This window comes from Lethenteron reissneri, chromosome 2 (genome assembly GCF_015708825.2).
Source record: "Lethenteron reissneri isolate LAM-NWPU_2019-01 chromosome 2, ASM1570882v1, whole genome shotgun sequence".
Taxonomy (NCBI): Eukaryota; Metazoa; Chordata; class Hyperoartia; order Petromyzontiformes; family Petromyzontidae; genus Lethenteron; species Lethenteron reissneri.
In genome coordinates, this window is record NC_083780.1 from 6,955,234 (window position 1) to 6,976,420 (window position 21,187).

The following is a 21,187-nucleotide window of genomic DNA, read 5'->3' on the forward strand; positions in this document are numbered from 1 at the left end:
TGGGGGGGCGGTGTGTGGGTGGGGGCGGTGATGTGGGTGGGGGGGGGGTGGTGTAGGGGTGGGGGGGGCGGTGTAGGGGTGGGGGGGCGGTGTGTGGGTGGTGTAGGGGTGGGGGCGGTGTAAGGTGGGGGCGGTGTAGGGGTGGGGGGGCGGTGTAGGGGCGGGGGGGCAGAGTGACGCTGTGGGGGGTGCCAAGCTCAACGAGCGGAGCAAGCGCGACTCACAAACTTTTTCCTCCTCAAAAACCACCGCCCCCCACCCAGTTCAATATAAATTGCGAAGCGACAGCCGTGGGCCTCTGCGTTTGGTTCTACCGTGAGCATGGTGGCCTCGCGAACCCGCGAGCGGTGAGGGAGTCTACGCTGAGGCGATGAGTGCGGTGGGCGAACCGTGGCCGAGGCTGACGCCGAGGAGGCTGCCGCTCGCGGTGTGCTGCTGGGCCGGCCTCCTGTCGCTCTCGGCCGGTAAGAGGCGCTAGGCAAGAACGGGGGGCTCGAGCCCGTGTTTTGGTAGGCCCGTGCTTGCTTGCTTAATGCAGCAATAATAATAATGAATAATAAATCTGTGCTTTATGCAGTGAAGATGATGATTGTGATTCACGAATGTCAGGTTTTATAATGTAATATAATAATGATTCATAGTCTGGGTTATTTCGGTAAAGTCACGTAGAAGGGAAATAAAAAAAATTATCACAAAAAATTATCACTAATTTTTATTGTTTTATATTTTTCTTATTTTATTGTTTCCCTTCTACGTGACTTTACCGAAAGAACCAAGAATATGAATCCCTGCAGTCACGAAAGCTTTAAATCAACAAATAATAATGGTTATTAGAAGGTAATTGCTGTATAAATATGGGTGGATATTATTGACTGGACAGTTACATTGCTATTTCTTTTAATGCAATAGAATGTAATGATTTTAATACTGTATTACAATTACAATGCGATTGATAGTATTTATTACTATAATATTGCCTGTATTAATATGCTAGTTATATAATAATATAGTTATATTTTTTATACAGTAATATAACTATTATTAGTGAGTTGTATAGACTATGTAAAATTGATCATATATGATCAATATATTATACCATCCTATAATTGCAAGTGCACTTCTCGGATAATGATAATTACGTAATACTTGCATGTAATCTTTATGCTTTTGCCCTTTCGCATTAATGACGCACACTCGTGTTACTTTAACGGTTGTGACAATCGCGAGGAATTTATCGATCAGGGTTAAGATAAATGACACGTTCTTTATTGACTGATGTTTTATGTATCTCGGTGTGAATATTGGCTGTGGTGGTAACAGCCACGGGGCTTGCTGGGTGATGGTAACGTGGCTTCAAAACTTGAATCAAATCGCAGATTGTTCTCGGTTGTTCAAGGAACAAAAGTGTTGTTGTTTGTGTCAGGGATCTTTAAAACGTAACGAGGACGGCTGTGTTTTGCAAGTTTAAAGATTTCAATTTGTTTAAAAGGAAAAAGATGAGTGATTGCGTTCAGCTTACTGCAGCAGCAGCAATAATAAACAAGATAATAGGAATTGTTAGAGAGATCCATAGTACATTTGTTTTTGGGTTTAGATCGTGTAAAAATATAAATGTGTCGTTAAACCCACCACCACCCGACCACAGCCAATTAGTGAGGTTTGTCACGTAAACAGAACGTAGCCAATTCGTTACTAGTACAGCACTAGTGTGTAGTGTAGTGTATAGTGTAGTGTATAATGTAGTGTAGTGTATAGTAGTGTAGTGTATAGTAGTGTAGTGTATAGTAGTGTAGTGTATAGTAGTGTAGTGTATAGTAGTGTAGTGTATAATGTAGTGTATAATGTAGTGTACAGTGTAGTGTATAGTGTAGTGTATAGTAGTGTGTAGTGTAGTGTATAGTGTAGTATACTAGTACAGCACACCGATGTGTTGGAGAGTAAATCCCACAACATTTACAATCGGAGTCCGACGTTTCGCCTGTAGTTACAACTAGCTTCATCAGGCTGTTTTACTTAATGGCTGTATCAGGTGGTGGCGGGTTTAACGACACATTTATATTTACGCGATCTAACCCCAAAAAAACCTATTATAGATGATATTGGTCGCGAAAGATAACTTCGTGTTGTTAAACCGTTAGAGAGATGTTTAAAGTTCTGTCGTGAAGATCTGACACCGTTAATTTCGCCTAATTTCTGACCTGTGCCAGTTTCTGTGGTTTATTTTCGAATTTCCCATACATGGCGGTCGCGAAGTGGCATCTGCGGATGAAATGCGCCTTTGCAAAATGTCGATTATCATGACGACTATAAACCATCGTAGGCTGCTTTACAAAACTTCTGCATGGGTTATAAGTATAACCCGTAAAAACAAAGTTTTTCACTATAAATCCTTTATGTGCGTGGCGGCTAGAGTCCTCTCGTCCTTTGGCTTGAGATGGCTGCCACCTATGGGTCAGATGATTGCATTGCACCATTAAGCAATTGGTAATTAAATCTAATATTTTTGTCCTAAAAAGTGTAAAATTTTGGAAAAAAAATTTCACGAGCATTAATTGTCACGCACAACGAGTCTGTGTGGAAAATGTCAGCTCGATTAGATCACGGGAAGTGGGTTAAAAAACGACCGAAAGATTTGCACGGTCCTAAGCAAGCAAGCCAACTTAATATAAAGGATTTAAAAATATATCGATGTTTGTGATGGGGTTAAATTGTCCCCCACACTCGCATCAGGATGTTTTTGGTCGGTTAATTTTATTTTCTAAAGTAAATCGGCTATTATGCACTTTGTAACTGGCACAACGCGCGTGATAATGATATTATTTTGCTCACGCGATGTCCAATGATGGATGTCCTTCCACTTGAGTGTGTTTCTCCGTCTTGAACCGCAGTTTAATTTAGGCACCACACAAATCCCAGTTGTGTTCGTGCCTGATGTTGAGGAGGCAGCCCCACGAATGGTACCAGACTAACCATGCAGGTGGGCTCTGGAAACCCAACGTGTATACACCCGGCATTGTTTGACAGTGGCTTGTAACAAAATATTATAGACCGCAGTGTCAGCCCTTAGGCTGATGATCATTATTCGAAGCAGGTAAGAGAGTTTGGATCTGTGTTTGTGCGCGGCTACAAGTGCGGTTCCTTTTAAATGTTGGATTTGAGAAGCGATGTTACCATATTTTCACACTTCTCTCAAACACAGAAGCACTGTTGTTTTTTAGCTTAGTGTCGTACGTGCAGACATGAACAAAGAAATGAATGCGAGTGTGACCCTTTTGTTAGCTCATCGAGTACTTATGAACGGATAGAGAGAGAGAGGGGTTTGTGCCGCAATAAACGTTGCAGTTATATCACGGCCGGTGAACAAAAAAACTCGTTATCCAGGCAACAGTCACTTCATTGTGTTAATGTCACGAGTGGTAAGTGTAATATAATTTTTTTAACATTCCTTTTCACAACTGCAAGTGCGTTTGTCATAGCGCAGTGCATAGACTTGGGAGGCGGGTGAGTATAAGGGAGGGAGAAAAGCATCATTCCCCAGTACGCCTGAATCTGTTTTATCGTTCCATCGCCCTGCTAAATGGAGCACACGGAGGATTTGTCGCCTCTCCTGACACACATTCTGCCATAACGCGACCGCTGCCCCCAAAAGTCTTGTCAGTTGCACTGATTTGTTTTATTTTACCAGGTAAGGCCCCGCTGAGCTCTCAAACTCTTTTTTTTTTCTTCCAGAAGCAACATGGCCATCGCGACTGATGGCTCAACGAAGTGGCTGTTCACGCAGAAATGTGTAGCAGCCAAATGCTCTAAATGCGTGATGCCGTTTGTAAATGTGGAGGAAAAAACTGACCACGGGGATTCAAACTGAAAATATACAGCAGCAGGCGTCAGGGTCGGGATCGAACCCACGACCTCCTGAATGTCGGCTGAGGTAGTTAACATCTCCTAGCCACCATGATGATGATGATGAGAGATGCAAACTCAAAATATACAGCAGGCGTCAGGGTCGGGATCTAACCCACGACCTCCTGCACACCAGGCGAGGTAGTTAACATATTGCCACTATGCCGCCTCATAGCGCATATGTACCAGTGTTGGACGGGGTGTTCGTATCATCATCATCATCACAACCATTCATGTCACAACCAGTTGTGTTGTTGTAATCACTGGCTGATAGTGAAAACAAAACAGCTGACATTTTGAACTGGTTATTCACCGTAAATATATGAACAAATATGCGAACAATTGCACTATTTGATTCATTGCAAGCGTTTGTGAAGAAAACGGCATTTGTTAAATACAACAATCCTGCTTTTGTCATCCATAATAGAGGTTTTATTGGGTTAGATCGCGTAAATATATAAATGTGTCGTTAAAACCCGCCACCACCCGACACAGCCAACTAGTTAGGGCTGTCACGTAAACAGAACGTGGCCAATTAGTTACTACTTCAGCCCACCGGTGTGTTGGAGAGTAAATCTACAACATTTATAATTTGAGTAGTACGACTTTTGGCTGGCAATTACATCCAGCATCAGCGGGTGATTTTGCCAGAATTCTGGCATGGGTTAACGGCACCTTTATACTTACGCGATCTGACCCAAAAACCTTTATTATGAATAATATTGGTCGTGAAAGCCTTCGTGTCAAATTTCTGTACTCGTTACCGCGTTCATTTGTGAGTGAACCAAAGTTCACTTTTATAACAGACGGACCATCTTAGACGCATCCCTTAATCATCATCATTAACAAACACCGTCAAATCTCTAAGCTGCATGTAAAGTTTACGGGAAGACTAATATTCCGCACTGAAGATGGACCGACCCACCATTCGTTCTGTCGCGAAGCTCTCGTGTATGCTTTTGTAGCACTTTCCCCTCGCTTGTGTGGCAGTGTTAATGACGACAGCAGTCAAAGGTATTTGGAGCTTACACGTTTACACCAGTTCTCGCACAGTCCCTCGAAGTTTAATCGGCGCCCATTTCCATCGCATTCCGTTTGGGCCCCCTCTTTTTTGTGTGCCAGCTGTGTTTTTTTAAAACTAAAAACCCACCCACCCCCCACCTCTATATCCGTTTTGGGTCAGTGCTTGTGTTCAGCATTTTGCAAACGCACGCACCCCCACCCCCCAAAATTGACATTGCAATGTGCGTTAAGTTGAAGTGAAGGCGTAATGTTTTTACTCCGTTAAATAATTGCATCCACGTTCGCGAACGAGAGGTTTCGCGGTGCTCCGCTCCCTCGGTGGTCCAAAACCCAGCGGTGAATTCGCGTATTCCACGTTCCTATGGTACTGTAGGAAGGCCAATTCCCTTGTCTTTTGATGTTGGTTAGTTTCATGTTATCGGGTTGGATATACGACGGTCGGATACGCGACGTTGTACTCGTATTCCTAGTCACCGATGTGTGCGGCTGGAAATCGAACCCAAGGTTTGTTGAGATCGTGGCGCTGTCATGAACCCCCACTGTGCCACAGTGTACATAGGACATAGACTATACAGCAAATATTTTAATGGGAAAACCATGGCTCGCTGGATATACTGAAAATTCTTTTCCATTACGGTTATTTAATGCGCTCCATAACAGAAAATGTTTTTTTTTGCCTTTTTTTTTAAAGCAGATATTTGGCTGGAGACTTTTGGTTGGAAAAGTTGTATTGCTTTTCTGGTAAGATGACATTTTGAGCCGGTTGACATTTGGAGATAATGTTGTTCATATAATGATATAAATATAGTAAATATACAGACCATTTTTTCAATCCACAGCTGAATGAAAGCCTTCCGGACTCGGTGAATTTTCATGGGAGTCGTTTGGTGGCAATTTGCGCTACTCAAGTGGGTTTTGGGGAAAAAGGTGGGCGACCCAACACTCGCCTCTGACGTTACGTTGTGGCCAGGAATCTAACCCGGCGCACTGTAATAGAGGGTTTTTTAAAATCCTTTATATTAAGTTCACTTGCTTGCTTGCGCGCTTACGACCGTGCAAATCTTTCGGTCGTTTTTTAACCCACTTCCCGTGATCCAATCGAGCTGACATTTTGCACACAGGCTCGTTGTCCGAGACAATTAATGTTTGTGAAAAAATTTTCCCAAAATTTTACACTGTTTAGGGAAAAAAATTAAATATTTAATTACCAATTGCTTAATACTGGCAGACAATCATCTGACCCATAGGTGGCAGCCATCTCAAGCCAGAGGACGAGAGGACTCTAGCCGCCACTCATATAAAGGATTTATAGTGAAAAACTTAGTTTTTACGGGTTATACTTATTTTGGGTTAGATTGTGTAAATATAAATGCGCCGTTAAACCCGCCACCACCTGACACGGTCAATTAGTAAGGCTTGTAACGTAAACATGCATCTTCTTGGGTCTTTCGGTAAAGTCACGTAGAATGGAAATAATAAAATAATAAAACATAATAAAATAATTCTCACGACGTTTCGGCCACAACGCAAGCAGCCGTCCTCAGGTGAAGAACAGGTCTGTCGAGAAGACAGTCTGAATGACACACCCCAGGCTTGGAGCGTCTATTTAAGCTGGGATGGAGAGGCAAAGAGCGCCTTGACAAAATAATTTGCATATCAAGAGGAATTTTAGCATATTTATGGGAAATGCAGATATGCGATTAGTACTACTTGCTATTTTCATCACACCGGTGTTTCGGAGTGAATATACACGATATTGTTCGCGAAAGGCCTGCGTGCGAAGATCGGGGACACCATGTTTCACAGCTTGGCACGCCAGCTGCCGCAACTCCAATCTGCCCCCGCTGATGATGTACGACACGGTTTTATAGCAGCATATATAGATGAACAAACTGTGAACAAAAAGTTTTGGTGAATTAACTTTCATTAAGTCAATTGCATGCTTTCAACCTGATAATTTTAATTATGTTACTGTGTTGATTTGGGCTTTGCCGGTGTTAAGTATACTGCATATACCTATTGTTTTTGTATTAAGTCAGGGATGTATTGAAAATGTAATATCGCACACGATTTTAGAGCTCTTGCCAACTTTCATCATGATCATGCCAACTTCATTGGAACACAATTCCATTTTTCATAGGATATATTGTATCATCTCCCCAGACAGTGAATGATAATTAACTTTTTAAAATCCAATAACATACCGATTTCCAACCGTACGTTACTTTCTGGACAGTAATCTTTTGTGGCTTCGCACGGTTTCCATTACACTTCTCAAATTGTCAAATGCAGTTCGAGAAACTGGATAGTTCAGACAATGTCACTTCGCATGTACTTCCTGATTTGGCGCCGCCAATTCTCGAGATGTTCCTTTGCCTCGCCTGGTATACAGGAGGTCGTGGGTTCGATCCCGACCCTGACGCCTGCTGCTGTATATTTGTAGTTTGCGTCTCTCTCTCTCTCATCATCATCACGGTGGCTAGGAGATGTTAACTACCTCGCCTGGTGTACAGGAGGTCATGGGTTCGATCCCGACTCTGATGCCTGCTGCTGTATATTTGTAGTTTGCGTGTCTCTCTCTCATCATCATCACGGTGGCTAGGAGATATTAACTACCTCGCCTGGTGTACAGGAGGTCATGGGTTCGATCCCGACCCTGACGCCTGCTGCTGTATATTTGTAGTTTGCGTGTCTCTCTCTCATCATCATCACGGTGGCTAGGAGATATTAACTACCTCGCCTGGTGTACAGGAGGTCTGGGTTCGATCCCGACCCTGACGCCTGCTGCTGTATATTTGGAGTTTGCGTGTCTCTCTCATCATCATCACGGTGGCAAGGAGATGTTAACTACCTCGCCTGGTATACAGGAGGTCGTGGGTTCGTACCCGACCCTGACGCCTGCTGCTCTATATTTGGAGTTTGCATGTTTTCTCCCCGTTGTCGTGTGGATTTTTCTCTGGGTCATCCGGTTTACCCCTCCACATTTAGAAACATCATTTCAGAGAGTATTTGGCTGCTGCTATAAATCTACACGTGATAAGCCACTTAGTTGAGCTATCATTTGTGGCCAGGTCGCTTCTAAAAGTGAGCTACAGGGCTCAGTGGTCCTTACCCAGTAAAACAAAAAGAGTTGTAAATAGTTTTGTTTTTTTCGAACAGGGAGATGCTTTTACTTGACTTCTGAATCCATGTGGCAATGATTGTTGACGTCAACAAAACTTGTATTTGTGGAGCAGCAGCAGCATCGTTATATCATGAAGTGAGGACCCCCAAAGGATTTGACTTGCTGGCCTTAACTTGTACACATCTGTTCGTCGGAATATAGACCGTGGCTGGCGGGGAACCTTTTCCTTACTGAGTGCCGAATAGAATCGTCCGCATGCCTCTGGCGCGCAACACACGAGCACGGACCGTAGCGTTATCCACTAATAACGTGAAAAATAACTTAACGTGAAAAAAAAATTAACCCGTAAAAACAAAGTTTTTCACTATAAATCCTTTATATGCGTGTTCAATGGGCCACAACCCAGCCCACATTGGTCTTTGAAACGGGCGGCTAGAGTCCTCTCGTCCTCTGGCTTGAGATGGCTGCCACCTATGGGTCAGATGATTGCCTGCCACCATTAAGCAATTGGTAATTAAATATAAAAAAAAATCCTAAAGAGTGTAACATTTTGGAAAAAAATTTCACGAAAATACATTGCCACGCACAACGAGTCTGTGTGCAAAATGTCAGCTCTATTGGATCACGGGAAGTGGGTTAAAAAACGACCGAAAGATTTGCACGGTCGTAAGCGCGCAAGCAAGCAAGCGAGTGAACTTAATATAAAGGATTTAATGACTTAACTTTTACAAGCGAAGCCAAAATCCGCGGTGTCGCCAGATCGAACACATTCACCGATAGTGCCCGACATTAGTGTGGCGAAGATGCTCTCGGTAACGGATACATGTAGTTTGGTTAGGGTTTCTAAAATGTTTGGCCTCGTGGCCACGGGGACATTCAACGAAGTCGCGGAGGCTTTGGGTTCACCCCCACCCCTTGCTGTAGACAATGGCGCATTCTCCAAGTAAGATCAATGCGCTCGTGTTGAATACAACGAAACTTCTTAGCACGCAGCCGATTGGTTTCCAGGTCACTCTCTTTGAGAGAACCGGACAACTGTCACGAGGAGTGTCGATACTCGGCCAATGAGGCTTTCTTTGATTAAAAAAACCCCAAATATTTTATGAGATTATGAAAGCCCAACGTGGTGCAATTGGGATTTTTTAGTTTGTTATGTAATAAAAAAACTAATTGTATGCCTTGCAATAACCCCCTTGAACATCTCCGGCACACTAGTGCTGCAGGAACGACTGATTGAGCATGCCTTGATGTCAGAAAACAAGCCGGATGAAAACAGGCCTTTAGGGGCGGCACTCGCATTCTTTGCACGTGTACGCATGCACGTTCAGAATAGGAATATTTATTTCTACTGGAGGAGGAATCCGATGAGCTATAAAGCTCTTTCACAGGTGGCCAGTGGGGGCGGGTGAGAATTTTGCAACAGCAAACGATACAAAAACCACGATAGGAAAGGTCAAATCTCGGTTTTCGCAATGACCTCGTTAAATCCATATCGACTTATCGGCCGATCAGCGATGCTTATCCTTGGTAGGAAAATCTCAAACGCTGACGCTTGTCCACCAACAGGTGAAGAGGCATTTCAAGTTTTGCTCGGAGTACGTAGCCACGAGAATTTCCATTCCCGTTAGAACAGTAACACAGTGTTGGCGCAATTACTTTTGATCCCGCAGAGCTGGCCTATAGAAAACAAAGCCACACTCGGTGTACTTGCCAGGCCAGCTGTCGCTTTTAGCGTCCGTGGCCACGTCTTAATCTTGCCGGCAAATTCGCGCAACTTTTTAAAGCCACACGCGGTAGTTTTTTTTGCACGCGCGCGGAAAGCGTGGCGGTAGAGAGGTATGCTTTCCCCCACTCCACCCCCTCCGCTCCCCCCCCCCGTGTTATTTTTTTCGTTTTGTTTAGCCTGCATGGCGTCACGGTATTTGGGTAAAAGTATGTGTCGTATGTAATGGGAAGCTGAGCCGGAGGTGGTGGTGGCGGCGGCGGCGGTGTACATGTCCTGGGCGTGGAGTTGGTGCATTTTTTTGTACGGGTTATGCAGACGCAGCAATACAAAGACAAACATCGCCACCTTCCACCCCCCCCATCTTTCAATTCATCAACTGTTTGAGCTAAGTATTGTTAGGGAGAACTTGTTCAAGTTGACCAGGCGCACGAGAGGGTGATGTGGACGGCGTTGCGCTATTTGCACACCCTTTGTTCGCCCCAGTACTGTTCAGAATGAGAATATTTTCGATGCTAGAGGAGAAATCCGATGAGCTATGAAGCTATTTTTCACAGATGTCCAGCGGGAGCACGGGGTCAGACCGTTACGTCAACAAACAATACAAAAACACGGCGGGAGTGCAAAATATAGGTAAGGTAAGCAAACCACTCAATAAGTATACAAATTAAACTAAACAATTTGATTTTACTAGGGAAAGCCCACTGAGCTATTGGCTTGCACTGGTAGGAACCACCTGGTTCCACCAGCCCACAGGTGATTATTGTGTCCGTCTGTCGTGCATCCAAACATGGGAGGGGTCAGGCTGGGTGGAGAGGGGAGGGTGGGGAGGGGCTGGGTGGGGAGGGGCTGGGTGGAGAGGGGAGGGTGGGGAGGGGCTTGGTGGGGAGGGCCTGGGTGGGGAGGGTGGGGCTGGGTGGGGGGTGGGGCTGGGTGGGGAGGGGCTGGCCACCCCGTGGTGCCCTTATAAAACTCAACGTTTAACCTACTCACGCCGGCTTGTGCCCGCCCTCACAGTCGGGCATATTTGCGGAATACACCACGCCGCTGTTGACCCTGCAGGCCATTGACCGAGCAACCCAACGTTCCTACCAGCTCCCTCCGCACGAATGTGTTCCAGAAGCGAACTGGCTATCAACAATGATAGCTCAACGGAGGTGGCTTATCACATGGACATTTATAGCAGCCAAATAGTCTAAATAATCTCACTGCATATTTCTAAATGTGGAGGGGAAAACAACGGACGACCCGGAGAAAGATTCCAAGCAAACATTGGGGGGAGAGACACGCAAACTCCAGATATGCAGGCCTCAGGGTTGGGATCGGGATCAAACCCCCGACCTCCTGCAAGCCAGGCGAGAAAGGTAACATTCGCATCACGCCATCGTGGCCGCCCCTGTTGTTTGCACTCATCACATGGTACTCATTTAAAGCCGAATTGACTCAAATTTAGGGGGGGGGGTGCTCAACGTAGGTTTGTTACCTTTTATATTATCCGTGATTGGGTATCGAACCCAGGCGCTGGAATCACAGGGCAGTGTGCTAACCACGGCATCAGCCAATGTCATCCATCTGACTCTGAAAGGGCTCACCAAATCCAAATAAAAAAAATTGGCCCACCACCGTTGTGGGATATTCCCGGATTACGTCCATCCACTTAAAAGGTACTTAAATATAACCCCTTTGACATCATTCTCAAGAGTGAAATTACACGTTTGAAAATGACTCCGCAGCCAGGCTCAAAGAGCGATTGACGCAACGAACGGGGTGAGTGCAGACCGTCTCGTTCTCACTCCTGCTCCTCGACTCTCTCGTCGGTTTTGACACGGGGGTTAAGAGCCTGCGGTGTATTTTGATGTCGCCAAGCGTGCCCGTCGGGCAGACGTCGGAACAAGGCCTAATGTGCAATGACTGCAACGTTGGTCACGGTGCTGCGTGTTTTTAAGATTTCTCAAACGCATCATTTGCCAATGGACATTTCCACCACCTACTTAAGTTAAGGCCTCCTCAAAAGAGACGAATAGTTTAGTAGATGATCGGCGACTGCGCCGTGGTGCCCTGCGTTTTCAATTTAACTCGGCGCCCCATGATCCTTTGCTGAAAGGGGGGCAAGGGGTCCCCACCATCCCTACCTCCCTCCCCCGGCCCCCCCAAACTGTCAAAAAACGTAATTGATGGGAGGTTTTGAGTTTGCGACTGGAATTGAGTACAATTTTGATTTAAAGCTTTCGTGACTGCAGGGATTCATATTCTTGGTTCTTTCGGTAAAGTCACGTAGAAGGGAAATAATAAAATAATAATTCTAGATTTGAAGCTTTCGTGACTGCAAGTATTCGTATTCTTAGGTTTTTTCAGTAAAGTCACGTAGGTAAAAAATCTAAATTAATAAAGTAAAATAAAAATAAAATAAAAATCACGACGTTTAGGAGGCAACACAAGCTTCCGTCTTCAGTAGGAACTGTCTCACTTGATACAGCAATCGTGCTGTGACGGTTCCACCTGAAGACGGAAGCTTGTGTTGCCTCCGAAACGTCGTGATTTTTATTTTATTTTTATTTTACTTTTATTAATTTAGATTTTTTATCTACGTGACTTTACTGAAAAAACCTAAGAATATAAAATAATAATGTTTTATATTTTTATTACTTTATTACATCCCTTCTACGTGACTTTACCGAAAGAACCAAGAATATGGAATCGAGTAGTTCCATTGTCTGTGAGAAGAGCAGCCAGCCAGCCGATGGCAAGCGGGCTTAGCGGAGGGGAGTGAGCGACGTTTCTTAAAGTAGAAACTGAATGCGCTGAGCATTGTTCGAAGGAAGGTGCGCACCCCAAGTTCGAAACAATTGTGGGTTTTATTTTTTCCTCTTGCTTATCGACAAGGTGAGATTGAAACATCGGTTTACGAGATATCAGAACTCGATTCTCTGGTTATTTCACGATGCTCACGCATTTCGTCATAATGTAACGGGGCAATGTTCTCTCCAATATAAGTATAACCCGTAAAAACAAAGTTTTTCACTCTAAATCCTTTATATGCGTGGCGGCTAGAGTCCTCTCGTCCTCTGGCTTGAGATGGCTGCCACCTATGGGTCAGATGATTGCATTGCACCATTAAGCAATTGGTAATTAAATATAATATTTTTGTCATAAAAAGTGTAAAATTTCACGAACATTAATTGTCACGCACAACGAGTCTGTGTGGAAAATGTCAGCTCGATTGGATCACCGAAAGTGGGTTAAAAAACGACCGAAAGATTTGCACGGTCCTAAGCAAGCAAGCACGCACGCAAGCACGCGAACTTAATATAAAGGATTTAAAAAGGTTGTCGGGCAGACGACGTCTCACTTGCAAGGATAGATGGATAAACATTGAAGACAATGGGCCATTGTGGAATATTTTAACAATCGTCACTGCTTAATTATTGCATTTGAAAAGTGATCTGGAACACGGCTTATATTCCAGTTTCTAACATCCACAATATTGCATGTTTTAATAACCATCAGCCACGATCTATTAACTGCTGGATTAAGGCCAAACCGAGTTGTCTCCGTCCCTCACTGTCCTCGCAACGCAACAATCCACGCAGTGCCTTACATCAACTATATTTCAATGCCCCTGCATCGATCTCGATTTGAAGCTTTCGTGACTGCAGGAATCCATACTCTTTGGTTCTTTCGGTAAAGTCACGTGGGTAGAAATAAAATAAAAATAAATCACGACGTTTCGGGCACAAAACAGGCGTCCCACCTGTTGACGGACGCTTGTGTTGCGCCCGAAACGTCGTGATTTATTTGAATTTTCTACCTACGTGACTTTACCGAAAGAACCAAAGAGCATGCCCCTGCATCCTCGGTGGATGTGCTCACAGGCATCTTGTTCCCTCCTTTTGTCATCGTTGGTGTGTGTCCCCCCCCCCCCCACCCACAAAAGCTGTGGCCGAGTGGGAATTGCGCAAGGCGGTGGGAAACTTGGGATCTCGGCCGTTGTGGCTTATGCCTCGTTTCCACGGCCAGCGGGAAGGACAAGGAGCTTATGCCAGGCCAAGCTTTTAACCGTTTCCTATTTGGAGATGACTGCAAGTTGCAGGGCGCGGGTCTCACGTTCACCGCCGAATCGCGTGAACGCGCGACTGGTTCAGCGTTCGTTTGATTTCGAAGAGGCATAGTCGCGCTGTCGATTTGAAAGGCGTTGCGCTCGGCGCGGCGAACCAAGGTGACGTGACCGCCGCACTCTACGACAGCTAGCACCAAACTGCCGCACGCCCTCCCGCGTGGCCTTAACGTTATTAAGAAGTTTTATTTTAGGCTTTCTTCCGATTCCGTTCCGATGACGTACGCGGATGCCATCGCAACGGCAAAAATAATTAAAGAGAAATAATAAAATAATAAAATTAAAACATAATAAAATAACTCTCACGACAGACCTGGTCTTCACCTGAAGACGGCTGCTTGCGTTGTGGCCGAAACGTCGTGAGAATTATTTTATTATGTTTTATTTTTATTATTTTATTATTTCCCTTCTACGTGACTTTACCAAAAGAACCAAGAAGATGAATCCCTGCAGTCACGAAAGCTTTAAATCGAAAAATAATTAAAGAGTCCACGTTCCCACAGCAAAACCCTAACAGTTGATTTTCAGATTCCCCGAAAAACTTTAGAGCCCGCTTCTCTACTTGTCGACCCGAACTGGTTGGCGATTAAATGAGATACGTGCCGCTCACGTTCATTTCAGCTTGCCAGACGTGTTGGTGTATTCTTTTTTTTTTTTACAGTTTTTATGTCAACTCAACTCGAGCCCGGTAACGAGCATCGATCACAGAACAAGAAGGCGCGGAGATGGGGGGGGGGGGGGTCAGAAGTTCCGTGAACAAAATCTTGAGGTCGGCGCGGTAGGGCTTAGAGAAGTGGGGAGGGAGGGGAGATTTGGCTCCCTGCCCCACCCAGGTTTGGGGGCCACTCGCGGAGAAGTGACGACCGTGTTTTAAATCCTCGGGGCTGAAAAAGTCTTTAACTAACCATGGACTTACCGCATTCATTGTTGACGAACACCAACTTTTTCAAGGCCGCTGTCTTAACCCTCCCCCCCGGCTCCCCCTACCCACTAGCGGGGAGATGTGGGGGTAGGGGGGGATGGCAGGAACGAAGCGGGAGCCGGGGCCAAGCGCCACAGAGCAGAGGTCGCAATCGGGTACCCGATACCCTACCCGATACCCGGCTACCCGGCCGGGTACGGGTACGGGTAGCCGTTTGCGACCCTGGTGCGGCCGGGTACGGGTACGGGTAGGCCGTGAGTCAATGGTGAGTCACCGTTTGTCACTCATTTCGGGTAGGGTATGGGTAGGGAACGGCTACCCGTGCCTGGCCGGGTACGGGTACCCATTTGTGACCCTGGTGCAGCCGGGTACGGGTAAGGAATCAAAACCCGTTTGCGACCTCTGCCACAGAGCAGCGCTGGGACAGCTTCCCGGTGCCCCTCGAGTGTTCGCTCCTGGGCCAGCGCTAGGAGGCCATTGCTGGGTCGGCAAATCCAAAGTTTCCCCAGTGCTCGTGCACGTACCCACATTAAACCTCTTGTCGCACCCCGCGTAGCCAGCCGTGTTAATCGGAGGTGGTCGCGGGAGATGGGTCGGGCTAGTTTCTCGCCGTGGGAATCGCCGCTCAAGTCGGCCAGTCAACAACCCAGACGCTTCTTCTTGGTTCTTTCGGTAAAGGCACGTAGAAAGAAATTAATAAAATAATCAAAATAAAACAGAATAAAAGAATATAATATAAATAATAAAGTAATATAATATATATTTTATTATGTTTTATTTTTATTATTTTATTAATTTCTTTCTACGTATTTATATTGTTTTATTATGTTTTATTTTTATTATTTTATTAATTTCTTTCTACGTGACTTTACCGAAAGAACCAAGAAGATGAATCCCTGCAGTCACGAAAGCTTTAAATCGAAACCCAGACGCTGTTATCGTTCGCGATCTGCCCGACGAATTAGAGGATTCATTTGCTTTGGCTTTTCGCGAGGAGGCTCGCTCCTTTAATAAACTCGCGCCTGTTGCTGTTTGCGCTGGGGGCGGATGTGATGGAGTGTGCGGCGGGCTGCTGCTGCTGCTCGTGGTTTATAGCTCTGTTTTTGTTTGTTATGGCTCGCTTGTCATGGCTGCTGCAGTGAACATGCTCTCCTTCCCTCCACCACCACCACCTCCTCCTCCCTTCCGCACTGACGGATGAGCGGCAGAAGCCCGCTGTTGTGGAGTTAATAGGCGCACGCAAACAAACACGCGCCGCGGGCAGAAGCCGACTAGCAGATGCCCAACGTAAACATCGTGCGGGACTGACGCTCGCGGCTCGCTGTTGCGGTTTGCGTGCTTTGTCGGATTCGTCCGCGGATTTTCAAGTCTGGCGAAGTATTGGGGAAGGACTTTTAAAAGAGAAAAATGCTATTGCCCCGCGGTTTTTAGCCGCTTAAAGCGGTACACGGTTTAGCGTTCTAAACTGGAGAGTTGATCCAAAAATGGAAGCTGGGCCGCGGTGTTGAGGTTAAGTTCGGCTAATGAGGACGCTTGTGATGGTTTCACAAAGTGCACATTTCTCTCGCCCTCCCCACACCCCTCTCACCCAGCCTGTCCGCATGACCCACAACAGCTGCACCCGCGAGCAAATTTGAGTCTCGCACACACGCACGCACGCACACGCGCGCGTTTCTGAGAAAGGCTTGCGTGTGAAAGGCACTAAAAGTAACGTGTGCGCTAAACTCACGGTAACGGTTACGACTTGAAGTGTGCGAACACCATTCGTAAAATGCACGTGCACGTGTGTGCAACGGCAACGCTTGAACCGTGCGCTTGCGTGTGTGCAAACTCCCACCCGTGCACACTTGAGATGTTGACTCGCATGTACGCAATTCATTATTTGGCTTCTAAACGCCGACAGTACAATTGTCCGCTCGCACATGCAACAGAGATCACTTGTACATACTCTTAGTTCTTTTGGTAAAGTCACGTAGGTAAAAAAATTAAATTAATAAAATAAAATAATAAAAATCACGACGTTTCGGAGGCAACACAAGTCTCCGTCATCAGGTGGGACCGTCACAGCCAGATTTGCTGCATCAAGTGAAATCTGGCTGTGACGGTCCCACCTGATGACAGAGACTTGTGTTGCCTCCGAAACGTCGTGATTTTTTTCGTATTTTATTTTATACATTTTTATTTCATTTTTTACCTACGTGACTTCACCGAAAAAACTAAGAGTATGAATCCTTGCAGTCACGAAAGCTTCAAATCTAGAATCACTTGTCCAGCCAACTTGCACACCTAAATTGGGCAGCGTTGGTCGTTCGCGGTTTGAATCCGGCGGCCTGCCTTGGTTATTGTTTGCGGGTGCGTTGACCCATAATGATACGCGCCGTATAATAACACGCAGTAGTGGGATAGGGCAGCAGAAGTAACGGAGAGGGCGATATCGGAGCAGTGAGCCACCGGCGCTCGACTGAGATTCTGATTTCAAACCCGGGCCGGCGTCCCATCGTTGCTTCCAGGTTGCCGAGTGTAATGGGAGATGCACAATTTCCGTCTCGTGTTGACAACGAGAGAGATCTGTGTGAATGTGCGACTCTCGCGCGCTTTTTATCTTCTGGCGAAGTTTCCCGCTGCTTATGCCGCGCCGACTGGGGAGCTGCAGGAGGATCTCTCTTCGTCTCGCGAGTAAACTTTCATTTTCAACACTCGCCACGAAAAAATGACAGCCCGCAGCCCCTAACCCTGGCAGTATTGCTCACCTTCAGACCAGTGCTATCCATCATGTCAACTGAACCCCAGGCATAGCCCCGGACCTTCACGCGTACTCTTCCACACGTGATGACGGTCACGAAGCAGTCCTTTTAAAGAGCTGCATGCGCTTCCTGAGGCCCCAGGCCGGTGACCCCCTGTCCCAGTCTTAAGCGTTAGTCTTTAAGCCTGCACTCGTAGTTGTTAACCTGGGGGTGCGAGATGCCCTTTCTGGGGGTGCGAGACATGGCCAGATTTTATTAGACGGTAAATCATCGAAAACACAAATTAAGCACGGGCAACGTTAAGTACAACTACTTTGTTTCGTCAAACCCCTACGTATTTATTGACATTATACATTATTGTAATTATTGAGAACCATACCCAAACCTTACTCTGGGCCCACGGGCAAACTCTCCTGGGCCCACGCCAAACTCTTAATTATGTTTTTCAAACCCAAGGCAAACGAGTGCCTCTCTTCGTGGCATTGATTTGTTGCGCATGCCGGGTACGGGTACCCGTTTGCCACCCTGGTGCGGCCGGGTACGGGTACGGGTAGGCCGTGAGTCACTGGTGAGTAACCGTTTGTCACTCATTTCAGGTAGGGTACGGGTAAGGAATGGGTACCCGTACCCAGCCGGGTACGGGTAGGGAATGGGTACCCGTACCCGGCCGGGTACGGGTACGGTTACCCATTTGCGACCCTGGTGCGGCCGGGTACGGGTATGGGTAAGGAATCAAAACCCGTTTGCGACCTCTGACGCTTGTAGAGGGGAGGCGGCCACGCGGGGGGGGGGGGGGGGGGCGGGGGGCGCGCACGTACTTTTTTGTTGGCCACGAGCATCGCATCGTGGCGTTTTCTGCGGCGCCGTTAAGCGCAAGCCGGGGGGGGGGTATCGTCACGGAATCGTCACGGTATCGTGACGGTATCGTGACGGTATCGTCACGGTATCGTCACGGTATCGTATCTTGCCCGCTGGCGCTGTTGCGGCACTAACCGCACGCGTGTCCTTTGCTGAGCAGAAGCACGTGTCGTCGTCCGTGGTTGGGTTTGCCGGAGCCAAGCGCTTCGGTTTTCGTCTGTTCGTTAATCAGGGAAGTGTTTGGCCAAGACAATGTCAGAGTTGTGTTTTTTGTTTGCATTATGACTGCAGGTATTGCGGTCTATGCAAACATGACTCCTTGTAAAAAAAGGTGTCAGTTTTGTTGCCAGATAGAAGGGTAAAAAAAACTATTATATTTTTTACTGGTAAATGAGGTTCCAATGGTGTAAATGCTTACCCCGAGCTCTCATACTCTGATGGTGCATTGTCTTTGAGTTGTGCGCCTTTCGGCGTCATCTGGTCCAACCCATGTGAGACTAGGCTCTAAGGAAAGCTGTCTCGGGTGTGGACCAATCAACTTCAAGGACAGTGCATACTTTATCAGAGTTATGTTTTTTGTTTGCAGTCCGACCTTGTGTATTGTGGTCAATGCAAACATGACTCCTTGTAAAAAAGGTGTCAGTTTTGTTGCCAGATAGAAGGGTTAAAAAACTATTATCAAGACAATGTCTGTTTATACAAAGGGGGGGGGGTCCCTGGGAGGCGGTGGAGGGATGAGAGAGTTCTACTTTTTATTTCGTCTTTTCAACGCTTTTATTTGACTCGTTATTTATTTACATTTTCGATAGGGGGGTGGCTGAGGCACCTCGGAGGTCAAAGTGTCGAGTCCGGCACCGCTGAGATCCTGCGTTCGATTCGAGGTTTTCATCCCCCCCCCTCGACCTCCTGTGTGCAGTGTTGTTTGAAGGTCTCCGCCTGATTTACAATGATTGCACGTAAAATTTCGATTTAAAGCTTTCGTGACTGCAGGGCCACAACGCAAGCAGCTTGCGTTGTGGCCGAAACGTCGTGAGAATTGTTTTATTATGTTTTATTTTTATTATTTTATTACTTCCCTTCTACGTGACTTTACCGAAAGAACCAAGAAGAAAAATGATTGCACGCACAAAAAACTCCTATTAAATTAGTTTCCCCCCCTACCAAACACCACCACCACCACCACCGGCCATAATTTGGCTGAATTCCAGCTCTGAGAGTTAAACTCTCACTTTGGATGCCATGTGACAAACGCTCATCTCCCGAGTGGAGTGCAGTGCGGGAAAGTGTGACACTATTGTGTCGAGATAAAAAAAATTAACCCGTAAAAACAAAGTTTTTCACTATAAATCCTTTATATGCGTGGCATCGGTTTTATTTTATTATTCACTTCTGTTTTTCTTGAGTAAGAGTTTCATTTTTATCACATTGGTATTTTAAATTAAATATGAAATTTTTTTTTCCAAAAAGTGGAAAATTTTGGAAAAAATTTTTGACGCAAATAAATTGTCACGCACAACGGGTCTGTGTGCAAAATGTCAGCTCGATTGGATCACGGGAAGTGGGTTAAAAAACGACCGAAAGATTTGCACGGTCGTAAGCGCGCAAGCAAGCAAGTGAACTTAATATAAAGGATTTATAAAGAGACCCACTTGAAAAGGTTTTCCAGAAGAAGTTGTGGTTTTATTTTGGGATTTTTCTCCGGGTCCTCCAGTTTTTCCCCTCCACATTTAGAATCAACATCACGACGCGTTTAGATTATTTGGCTGCTACACATTTCCACGTGATGATGCTGAGCTGCCACTTCGTTGACCTATCGTATGTGTGGCCAGGTCGCTTCTGGCAAAGAGCTTCATAGCTCATCTGATTCCTCCTGCAGTATAAATAAAGATTCTGATTCCAGTGTTAGTCTCGATGTGTTCTGCCCAAGCCCACTTTCATAAACCGGAGATATGACGTCCATCCCTGGCGTATGTTGATCAATAGGATTCTTCTTCTTGGTTCTTTCGGTAAAGTCACGTAGAATGGAAATAATCAAATAATAAAAATTTAACAATTTTCACGACGTTTCGGCCACAACGCAAGCAGCCGTCCTCAGGTGGAGAACAGGTCTGTCTCCTCGACGGCTGTTTGCGTTGTGGCCGAAACGTCGTGAGAATAATTTTATTATGTTTTATTTTTATTATTTTATTATTTCCATTCTACGTGACTTTACCGAAAGAACCAAGAAGATGAATCCCTGCTGTCACGAAAGCTTTAAATCGAAATTCAATAGGATTCTGTTTCTCTCGATGTGTACGTTCCACTGGAGTGTGCTTCTCGCGCTTCTGATTCGTTGTGTGCTTCTTTGCATCGTCGGTGTTCGTGTTTCCGATCCACGTTGTCGAAGCGGGGTGGTGACGTGCACTTGTCCAAAGTGTCCATCTTCAGGCACAGTGCGTGCATGCGCGCGCGCATGTGTTTCAAATGCATCGCGCTGGCATTTTGTATCGGTTCCCATCCGCATTATTTGTCCGCGTGCATTTGTCGCAAAATCCGAATCGGGAAGCATTTAAGTTGGAAGCAGCGGGCGGAATATGTGACCGCGTATAATTATACGTAATTATTGAGTATTTCATCGAATGCCGAGACGACAAGAACGCACTATTATTTACCTCCAAGTCGCCTCCAGTGCGGAGGTATACTGTTAACCGTTATTAAATTGCGGTTACTTTTAATCGCAAACTGATGTTGTGTTGCCATTATTATATGAAGACAAAAGAAGGGGTCCCCCTGTTAGTCT

At 45.9% G+C, this 21,187-nt stretch overlaps 1 protein-coding gene across 1 annotated transcript in view; it reads left to right on the top strand.

The window, feature by feature from the left end:
* The first annotated feature begins 213 nt into the window (after positions 1–213).
* LOC133342014 (low-density lipoprotein receptor-related protein 6-like) overlaps positions 214–21,187 on the top strand; it is a 90,722-nt gene continuing 69,748 nt past the window's right edge. Inside the window, exon 1 of the mRNA XM_061550884.1 lies at positions 214–464. Within this exon, the coding sequence (XP_061406868.1) occupies positions 371–464 (94 nt within the window). The 5' untranslated portion in view covers positions 214–370. The remainder of the gene's footprint in view (positions 465–21,187) is intronic.